We start from the raw sequence: 11,368 nt of genomic DNA on the forward strand, positions 1-11,368 counted from the left end.
TGGAGACCAATAGCTTGTTGCCACATCGTACAGGCCTGTTGATGTGGCAACACGCTATTGGTCTAAACTGTCTACAGGTTGTGACAATGCAGGTCAGTCTTCAGGCCTTCTATATTGAATAGTCTCAGTATAACTCACTAAAAATACACATCTTGCTGTCACTTGTCTCTTGCTTGTTCTCCTACTTCCACTGTCACACCTCTATTCATTATTAACTGTATTATGACAGATACCCTCATGGTTTCATCAGAATCTATTCAACCAACACAACCAAACCATCTTTTCCCATCTTTTCTCATGGTTACATCAGAAGCACACACATACACTTCATAACACCCCCTTTCTTTATCCCTTCAGACCTAGGATTGGTTACACTTAGCACACACTGACATGTTGTGGCAAGTTTAAATTTACCTACACCTTTGTTAATTCCTACCAGGTAACCACTCAAGATATGTCCAAGCAACAGGTGGCTGTAAACACTTTGATGTCCATGCTGGACCTGAAGATATTCCTGTACCCAGGGAGACATTTAATGCTATAGTGAGTAGATGGCATTAAATGTTACAATTTCTATACACCTAGAAGTTGAACTTTAGTTTCAATCATCTGATAATTAACATGTATAAACACTAGTTCTCATTTAGGCTAATTCTTTTACTGATTGAATTTACATGAGGCAATTTAAAAAAATATATATTTTCATCAATTTAAGCTTCTTTATTTAGCTATCTATGAAAACTCTCCAAATTTACTAAACAAAACACTGAGTTTTTTTTGGTGATCATTGCTTTTGAACCGATGGCTCCTGGGTTCGAATCCTGGTGATGACTGAGATTTTTAATTTTGGGATCTTCAGGGAACCTCTGTACAGACAGCTTAATGGGGAAAAGTAAAGGCAGTAGATCATTGTGATGGTCACATGACACCCTCATTAACTCTGGGCCACAGAAGCAGATGACCTTTACAGTATCTGAAAGGGAAACTTTACTTTTTTTTTTTTTTTATTGCTTTTGTTTCATACCTGTGCAATCTCTTTGTTCTACCCATTTTGTCAGGTCTCAGAACGTGACTGGAGAATGACCTTCCTGCCTGCATTCAGACAGTGTGTGAGAGCTGGAACTTTCAGTGTCATGTGTAGCTACAACAGGTTAGGAATAGGTTAACAATGCAATTAAAGCATTTATAATAGAAAATAATACTTCATTAAAACAGAGAAAAAAAAAGTTATACTCTTTTTAATCAATAGTTCAGCTCCAGGTCTTTCTTTCTGAATGCTACTTGAGTAGAAAGGATATTTGAACCTTAATAGCTACATTAAATGTTAACTGTCAATACTTAAAACTAAAAATAACCTTCTAAGAAGGATTTCATTTTCCTGTCTATCTCATTCTTTCTCTGCAGACTTGAACACATTCATGAAACCATTGCTTATAACTCATACATCTGTCTGTCATAACACTAAAAATATGTGAAATATAGCTCTGGTCCCACTTACACTATTAGTTGTGTCAGCAAAATATGGATTCTGTTTTTCAAACACAGTAGAATGCTTTAAATTTATTTGTCAATGTCACACTTCAGTGTGTAAGCCAGAAGTGAGAGATAGAGAGAGATTGTCTCATATCGCAAGCCAGAAGTGAGAGATAGAGAGAGATTGTCTCATATCGCAAGCCAGAAGTGAGAGATTGAGAGAGATTGTCTCATATCGCAAGCCAGAAGTGAGAGGGCTTGTTAAGCCTTAGTGCACAAGCTGGTTATTAGGTTACATTTTGTATGTGCAAGTGAAAAAAATTGTTTACTGCTCGACTGAATCATCTAGAAAACCTTGGAGAAATATTGATGTAAACAAATGTAATATAGGAATATTTAGAACTAGATTGAAGGTCAAGGCAGAAGTTTAAGAAACTTGAATAAAATACTCTCAATGACATAAACAATCCAGAAAAGTCTTTGTGCTGGACTATATAAAGAATTTTGAGCTGCTATCTTGGGTGATTGTTCCAAGAATGTTCAGTATTTGATGGAGATTTATTAATCTTCAGTATCTTCACTGTATTGAATAATAATATTATATGTTCATCAAGTTATTGTACAAGTGATCTATATTTTATTGTTTGTTCATTGCTGGATTACTTATTGAACTGAGTTTGAAAGCATTAATAATGATAATAAAAATTATAGCTTTTAAATAGCGCTACTTTCATGCTTATAGCATGTTCAGCATCAACCTCAAAGAAAATATTTTTTACACTATGTTTCTTCAAGTTGTCCAAATAAAGGCATTAAGGCACCTCTGAAACTGCATATGTCTTGTAATTTAGGTACACCATATACTACTCTTCAATATAAAATCATCACAGTCCAAAAAATTAGCAACAAAAAAAGTTTTTCCTCATAGCTGATACAATGCACTATTTTAATTTTATCTTTTTAGAATCAATGGAGTTCCAGCTTGTGCCAATGGCAAGCTGTTGACTGACATACTGCGTAACGAATGGAACTTCACTGGTTACGTTGTGAGTGATGAGCAGGCTATAGAAAACATCATTACCAGACATCACTACCTCAACAACAGTGTGGACACTGCTGCAGCTTGTGTGAATGCTGGATGTAACCTTGAACTTTCACCTAACCTTCCCCAACCAGTTTACTTATCTATCGGTTAGTTATTAAAAAAGATTTTTTTTTTCTTTTTTCATTAATCAAGCATTCTATATTGTGAGTAAGTGAATGAATTGTGAAATTGAATTAGTCAGGAATTCTGTCATTGCAGAGCAGAGCACTTTTCATCTGGTCAAATATTGAAATAGGAGGCGCAGTGGCTGAGGGGTAAAGCGCTTGGCTTGCGAACTGTGGGTCTGGGGTTCGAAGACTGGGATTTTTAATTTCGGGATCTTTGGGCAGCTCTGAGTCCACCTAGCTCTAATGGGTACCTGACATTAGTTGTGGAAAGTAAAGACGATTGGTCGTTATAACACCCTCGTTAATCGCAGGCCACAGAAATAGATGACCTTTACATCATCTGCCCTATAAACCACAAGGTCTGAAAGGGGAGCTTTACATTAAATACTGAAATAGTGATTACATTGTTTGTTATGTTTTCAATAGTGCTTTCCTTTTGCTGTAAATATATTATTAGTCTACATTTTCATAAAATTCAATAAATCAATAAATATGCTTTTGTAATTCACATATTTGCAATTTAGTTGATGCTGTAAATCAAGGGAAGTTATCGGAGAATCTTGTGAGGGAAAGAGTTAAGCCCCTCTTCTACACCAGAATGAGACTTGGAGAGTTTGACCCAGAAGACAACAACCCTTATGCCAGTTTGTCCAACAAAGATGTAGAAACCCCAGAACACCAGGCACTGGCCATTGAAGCTGCTGCCAAATCATTTGTCTTGCTCAAGAACCAGAACAATGTCCTCCCACTTCAAGAAGATGACCACAAAAGGGTTGCAGTAAGTAGACATCGGATTTATTAAATGGTCAAGTGCTATCATGCATATTCTAATATTTTATACCAAGGCTTGGCAATTACATCTGCATTAACATCATATTAATAAATTTCCTACTTCTCTGTAATTTTCTCCAAAAATTTCTGTTGGTAATTAATTCTAAGACTGTCTAGATAGAGGCTAACCTAGACTGAGAAATGATAAGAATTTGTTTGTCTTGAAATAACCAATGTCTTTTTGACCAATTAAATAAAAAAAAAAATTGGTTGCTGATAGTAAATTCAGATTTCTATTGGCTGAATGATTCTATTCACTAGATATAGATTTCTATTGGCTGAATGATTCTATTCACTAGATATACAATCTATTTCATCCTACTTTTTGGTGTTCTTAAAATCTTTATGTTGCTCAGAAATGCTTGACTGTTACTGTATTGAACATGGCAGCTTTAATATCAACAGATAATGGGTCCAATGGCAAACAACTATGCTCAAATATTTGGAGACTACACTCCGTGGCAGGATCGTAGCTTCACCAAGACTCCATTAGAAGCGCTAACAAAGGTGTATCCAGGAATCAAGCATCATGTAGGATGTTTGGATGGAACACCCTGCAAGTCATACCAGGCTCAGATTGTACCCAAGATTGTTACTGGTGCTGACCTCATTTTTATAGCTCTTGGCACAGGTTAGTAAATCATTAGTAAACATTGAAAAGAAATTTGACTTATAATATCTTAGGGCAGGAGAAAAATTTTTTTAGTTTCTATGGTCTAGGTTTATAGAGTCCTTTTAACTTGCCAATCTGTTGTTCTAATATAATATAGCTTCTGATTGTAACAAACCGTCAATATAGTACTGCTTTTAGAGTGGCTGTGTTGGCATCTTTAGGGGTAAGACTGCTGGCAGACTTGCAAACAATTGTCCAATCACTTGGAGACAGGATTAAAATGTGTTGAGTACTTTGTTCACATGGCAAAACAACTGTCTCAATAAAATAAAACTCTCTGGTGATAATGTCAGAATGTTCTGATAACATGTACAGCACTAATCCAATATGTCAGTCAAAGAATGGGTAGATAGTCACGATTTCTGTACAAACGGTATACACAAAATAAAATCTCTCCTCTCTAAAAATCAATTGGGCCCTTCTTCCTTGGAAGACATTTTGGAGAACCTGTTTACCATTCCTCCCAAAAATAAACTACTCCAATTAATTCTTTTTTTCTTATTTACTAGAATAAGCTATTTCTACATCTATAGGGGTGTGGGCTGAGACCTGTAAACTCTGGAGTGTTTGAGTCAATGGTAGAGCCTCCACATTTACTTACTCTACTTATTTATTCCTGTGAACTCCAGGGGAGCATAGGGCCACAACCAACCACACCTCTCCACTGAACTCAGTTTGGACAGCTTTATATATTTAGAATTCATTTGTCTTTCATTTTAAGATAACTTTAGTAATAATGAAACTGCAGGTCTGTAATTTGGTATACACAAAAAAATCTATTGGCAAAATTGCTGAAATGGATAAATAATTTTTTTTTTCTTAAATAACTACAAAATGTTGACAATAATTTTAACAATCACAATAGTTTAAAAGCTGTGTTTTGTGTGTTTATGATTTAATATTGCCATTTATGGCAATGTACTTATAATTATAAAAAAATAATGTTCATTATTGAATAATAGTTTCTTTGTATTATTAGGTGTGGCACTAGAGACAGAAAATACAGACAGAGCCAGTCTTGATCTGCCAGGACATCAGAAGGACCTTGTCCTTGATATCCTGAAGAACAGTAGGTTTGCATTTCAAACTTTGTGAAAGTATTCTGGGCATACATTTTTAATATTGTGACTTAAATTTCTGCCATTCTACTCATCCTCTCCAGCAACTGTGACTGGTTGGGTTTAGTGAACTAGTTGTGTTTTACAACCCAATGGTTTTGTTAACCTTGTTTGATTGGTGAATTTAATTTGAAAGTAAAAAAAAAAAAGTTCCCCTTTCAGATCTATGGGACAGATGATGTAAAGGTCATCTGTTTCTGTTGCCTTGGTTAATGAGCGTGTCATGTGGCCAGCACAATGACCAACCACCTTTACTTTTTGCCAATTAACATCAGGTACTCATTAGAGCTGGGTGGATTCAGAGCTGCCTTAAAGATCCCAAAATTTTAAAACATCTCATTTTTTCACCAGGATTTTAACCTGATACCACTTAGGTTCAGAAGCCAAGCACTTTACTACTCTACCACCTTGCATCCACAGGTGATGAAAAGTGTATTTTAATTGTTTACTAAATAAGATCAAGAATTGAAGATCTTCATGAGTTTAGGCTATTTTGCATTAGTTTTTTATAGAAAGTAAAAAAGATCTCAAAGTAGAAACTTCCTCTAAAAAGTTTATAAATTTGAAATATAGTGAATGGTTGGTTATGTCACAAGACTATTGTAGACTGTTTAACTTACAACAAAGCTCTCATAGTTCTTGCTAAGTTAATCTGTTCGAAAATTGACTGCTGAACTACTAATATTTGTTCAGTTTTCATTGCATAACTTACATTCAGTAGCGCATTCCTCAACTTTAATAATCACTGGTGGTTCACAATCATTTTCGTAGAGGTCAAGACATAACATTAAAATCTAATCACTATAATATGCTCTGTACACCTTATCTTTAGTAATGTTTTGCTTCTAGAGCTTGAAATGTATACACAGTCGAACCAATTTAAATTTTAACTTTATTGGCTCATCATAACATTAAGTATTTTTTATAATAGAAGAAAATGCAAATTCATTTATCGTCATTGTTACACAGCTCAGGTTTTTTTTTGTTTACAGTAAATTTAGACCAACTAGGAATAGGAAGTTTCAATTGTGAAATAATAGAGCACTACTTTTATATAGGCCAGTTTCCAACATTATCAAAGAGCTTTTACATGTATGAAGTTTTTAAAGAACTAATCATTTCAAAATTTTGCTTTTTGGACATACAAAAAAATATTTACAACCATTTTATACAACTGTGTTTGATAAATTTGCCCTTCCCTTGGGTTGCCATAGAGATATGTAGAACAGATTAGATAAAATCAAGTTTTTTTTACGAGTGTTTTTTTTTAAAGCATGAAACAAAATTTATGTATATTTAAAAAAAAAAGTTTCTGATGAAAAGTTACTATTGAAGAAAATTTTCATTGAGTTACCATTTTAATATATCTCTGAAGAAAAAAAAAGCCCATACAAATATATAAACAATATTTTTCTATTAACTTTAAACCCCCTCCCCCCCTACTATCTACTTAGTTAATGAAATTTAAACTGTTCATTAGGTGGAAATGCAACTGTGGTTGTGTTGCTTTTCAATGCTGGTCCCTTGAACTTGACTTTTGCTGATGAGTCAGATCAAGTGGGAGCTATCCTAGAATGTTTTTACCCTGCTCAGGCGACAGGGGATGCTCTGGTGAATGTATTGTTTAACAGAGAGGGCAAGTACTCTCCTGCAGGCAGATTGCCTCTGACATGGCCCAAGTATGACTGGCAGGTATGTAAAATGCTCATGTGATCACTTTGTATGGGGTTCAATTTTTATTCTCTTACAAAGAGGTACTATAAATAATTAAAGGTTTTAATAATTACTTAGTGTAACATTTGTAATGAATGGCCCTTATCCCTTATGCATTACATGCAACTGTAGAGTTTTTATCCTTTAAATCTGACACTAAAATAGAATTAGGAGATCAACAAGTAAATGGCTCAGTGATTTTTACCTTAAAGAGATTTGGGAATATCTAGTCTTGTGGTATGCTATTCGGACTTGATAGTCCCAGGTTTAAACTTTAAATGCTGATGGTCCTAGGTTCAAACCCTGCAAGCTTCTATCCCCCCCAACATCATCTGGGAGGTTAGGGCTAGGTTATAATAATCTTCAATTCTGAAGAAACATCTGAAACTTGTCAAACAAAATAAAAAAATATCCTCAAATCTTAGTCCCATCCATGTTCCAAGATTCTTGGCTCTACATCTAATGGGGCAACTTTGGCTCTACATCTAATGGGGCAACTTTGGCTCTACATCTAAGGGGGCAACTTTCCCCACCATGTTTCTGTTAACCATGACATGCTTTCCATTTATTTTAAAACTGATTGTAGATAAAATAAACTGGTAAGGATTAGCCCTGTGATTGGGATTTGGATTGCTAATACAAAGGTTTCAGAGTTAAAGTTCTCATGATCTGATATTATTGCTCTGAATGGATAGTCTTTAAAATAGTATATGATGTTAACTGTGCAAAGTAAAAGCAATCAGTTATTCTAAATCAGAATATTGTCTGTCAAATCCACATTTATATCAAGGTATGCAGCTTTACGAACATTATAGACCTCTAAGTATTGAAGTGAAACAATACAAAAAAACTTCACAGGCCCAAACATATGTTTTATTCTGAAAAATATTTTTGCTTGTATTCAACAGCTGCCCCCAATGGTCAACTATTCAATGGAGGGAAGAACATACCGCTATCTGAAGACTGATCCACTGTATCCGTTTGGCTATGGACTGTCCTATTCTAACTTTTCTTATGACTTTCTGATGGCCCTGGCTCACAAAGAACCTAAAACAGATCTTGATGTGGCTCTGTATTTCACTAACAAAGGTCCAGTAGATGCTGATGAGGTAGGAACTTACTATTTATACTTTTAGCTCACTTTGTACAGAAAAAAAAGCCAGAATGTTAAGCTTTATACAAAAAAATGCACCAATGTGAGATAAACAGATTTAAACACATGTGAAATAGCTAATGGAAGTGGAATATATATATATATATAATATTAGAGATCAGTGTTGTTTCCTTTATATTTATGTTGACTCAAAGCATTCTAAAGCCATCTTGTGCACAAGAAAAGAAAATGAAATTGATTTTCGGCTTCAACAGAAAAGATTCACTTAATACTTTACTGAGACATAATATCATTTTTGAGCAGTTATTTTACAATTTCGTTTTGCTTTGGTTTAATAATGCGTTTTAGATGTCTTGTTTCTTAAATTAACTGACCCTGGTTGCATCAGGTGGTGCAGTGCTATATTTCTTGGAGAAATCAGACATTACCAGTTCCTCAAAGGCAGTTGGTCTACTTCAATCGTTTTCATGTCAAAGTTGGAGTCCAAGTTCAGTTGACCTTCACTGTCTCCTGGGAATCCTGGACATTTTGGGACAATGACCAGTGGGTCATACAAGAAGGTAATATAAAAATGAGCTAGTTCTAGGTCCCAAATGTTTTTTTTAAATTTTTTAAAAAATTAATCTAGTTTTTTATGCAATTTCTTACCTACAAAGTCGACAATAACAACAAAAGCAAATAGTAGATAAGTAAAGTTCCCTTTCAGACCTTGTGATCTATCTGGCAGATGATGTAAATGTCATCTTTTTATATGTCTAATGGTTAATGAGGATTTCATGTGACCAGCACAAGGACTAATTGTCTTCACTCTCACTTTCCCCAACTCAAGTCAGGTAGCCATTAGAGTTGGGTAAATTTAAGGGTATCCTAGAAATCCAGAAATTCAATAACTCAGTACTCACCAAGATTGGACACTGAAACTCCTTGGTTCCGAATCCAGCACTTAAACACTCAGCTACCATGCCCCACAATTTGTAATATAAATCTTTTAATATAGAGGGGAGAACATACTCCTATCCGATGCTTTAGCTCAAAAAGCTTAGAAGTAAATAATAGGCTTTATTCATTGTCAAAAGGAAATTTTTGGATTTGCTATATATATTTTTTTTTTATGTTTTGGAATAGACACCACTACACAATAAAGAATATTTATTAATCAGTTTCTTAATATGAAGATTAAATTATAAACGACAGTGCAACACTGACTATCTCTCTAACTTTCATTTCTTTGTGTTCAATATTTATTAGTAAACTGAATCTCTTCTTTCTCACCAGGACTGATGGATATTTACTGTGGAGGTCAACAGCCTAATCAGAAGAAAACTGTTCCATCCAAAGTACTTTCTGATACATTCCAAATCTACAGCACAGTTTACATGGACAAACTATGAGGAGTACTTCCTATTGTCAGGAAACTCTGAGATGTTAAATCCATTGTTGGATGAGAAATAGTTAAAAAAGAAAGTGTAATAAGGATCCAAAAAAGAGTAATGTACAATTTTTTTCAGTAATTTTTGATTAACCGGAACTGTTGAAATAAAAAAAATATTATGAGGTAAAATTGGAGATTGCTTTAGGCTGGTTCATGGCTGGTTCTTGGAATTAGTTTCTGAGAAAAAGGGTGTCTAATTTAATTCCTGTTGAAATACTTTTTAAAAGTACATTGAATTTTAAATTGTAAGTCAAGTTTTGTCCACAATTCAGTGAGAAAATGTGGTAGACAATATCTTTGTTTCACATTGTTTTCTTTTATTATTGATTCATTCTTTTATTTTTATTAGAATGAATGTTTTCTCATTCACCATACTGTTAAATGTATAAGCTTTGAAGTTGATTCTGTTATTTAATGTTCAGATAAAAATGTTAATTTTATGAATTAATGTAAATAGTGCATGTTTGTGTGTGTATGTGTGTTTGTTTTGAAATACTTGTGTATGAATTAATGTAAATAGTGCATGTTTGTGTGTGTATGTGTGTTTGTTTTGAAATACTTGTGTAAGGGTTTAAATTGGGAAAAATATTTATGCTGGCCTTTCTCCTAAGCCTTGCCTATATATTCCTGACCTACATAATACAAAATGAAATTGACTAGATGCTAATTATAACAAAGAGGTGCAGTGGCTGAGTGGTAAAGCGCTTGGCTTCTGAACTGGAGGCTCCCAGGTTCAAATCCTGGAAATGATTGGGATTTTTAATTTGTAATGGGTACCTGACATTAGTTGGGGAAAGAAAAGGCGGTTGGCTGTTATGTTGGCCACATGACACCCTTGTTAACCTTGGGCCACAGAAACAGATGACCTTTACATCATTTGCCCTATAGATCGCAAGGTCTGAAAGGGGAACTTTACTATTGACTAATTATAACTAGACAATAATCTAACAATTATAAAAGTCGATGCTTTTCAAGTCCTGACTGTTCTAAAAGTTACTTTAAGTAACAAATGTAAGGCCCTGCATGACTGCTTTTTCATGTCTTGTAGAATACATATATGTCAAAATGTTATCCAGCTCTAGTGTAAGAGAGACTGCTACAGCTACTGCTATGTAGAACAATGATCATGACATTTGAGTTTATCATTCATATTGCTTATTCTACATTCATCATCATTGTATATCAACTTGTATACTGGTTGCAATCGATGGATATAGACCAGAACTTTATATGCAAGTTTTCTGTTGTTGTTAAATAACAAATAAAGAATTGGAAATGAACTCATGAATTGGAAATGCCCATTGGATTAAATCCACCCCAACACCAAACCTATGCAAAGTATTTTTGTTGTTGTAAAGATAAGTGAGGCTGTAACTATGACATGATCAAGTCTTTCATTTTATACAAATATTTGTATTTTTCTATGTCAATTCAATATGCTTTGTTATTTCTTTAATAATAATTTTAGTATTTGTATGCATGCACAACATTCCTACCTGGCTTATTTAAAACTAAGCTTTGGAATAAAACAATTGCTATAAGCTCTCATCAGTGTTTTTACATTTGCTTTTTTTTAAAAGTAAAATACATTAAATACATTTCTAAATGGCAGGACCTACAGACATTTTTTTCGTGTCATTTTTTACTTTTTACTTTTTTTTTGGTCAGTTCTATGTCTCAGCTACTTCTTCCAATTCAAAAGTTAGTAGTCACCTAATATTTCTGAGTGGTTTCAGTCACATCAACAAAATGTAGAGTAAAAGGATTTGAACTGAATACATCTTTCTCCATCATCTAACCAC

At 34.1% G+C, this 11,368-nt stretch overlaps 1 protein-coding gene across 5 annotated transcripts in view; it reads left to right on the top strand.

The window, feature by feature from the left end:
* The window catches only part of LOC106070259 (xylan 1,4-beta-xylosidase-like), a 32,757-nt gene extending 21,643 nt beyond the window's left edge, over nt 1–11,114 (top strand). For all 5 annotated transcript variants that reach the window (XM_056006947.1, XM_056006948.1, XM_056006946.1 and 2 more), the window contains exons 6-15: nt 440–543; nt 1,059–1,150; nt 2,438–2,664; nt 3,210–3,463; nt 3,922–4,147; nt 5,169–5,258; nt 6,788–6,999; nt 7,929–8,129; nt 8,523–8,694; nt 9,410–11,114. In XM_056006947.1, coding sequence (XP_055862922.1) covers nt 440–543; nt 1,059–1,150; nt 2,438–2,664; nt 3,210–3,463; nt 3,922–4,147; nt 5,169–5,258; nt 6,788–6,999; nt 7,929–8,129; nt 8,523–8,694; nt 9,410–9,525 — 1,694 coding nt within the window. In that variant the 3' untranslated portion in view covers nt 9,526–11,114. The remainder of the gene's footprint in view (nt 1–439; nt 544–1,058; nt 1,151–2,437; nt 2,665–3,209; nt 3,464–3,921; nt 4,148–5,168; nt 5,259–6,787; nt 7,000–7,928; nt 8,130–8,522; nt 8,695–9,409) is intronic.
* The last annotated feature ends 254 nt before the right edge of the window (nt 11,115–11,368 follow it).

This window comes from Biomphalaria glabrata, chromosome 12 (assembly GCF_947242115.1).
Source record: "Biomphalaria glabrata chromosome 12, xgBioGlab47.1, whole genome shotgun sequence".
NCBI lineage: Eukaryota > Metazoa > Mollusca > Gastropoda > Planorbidae > Biomphalaria > Biomphalaria glabrata.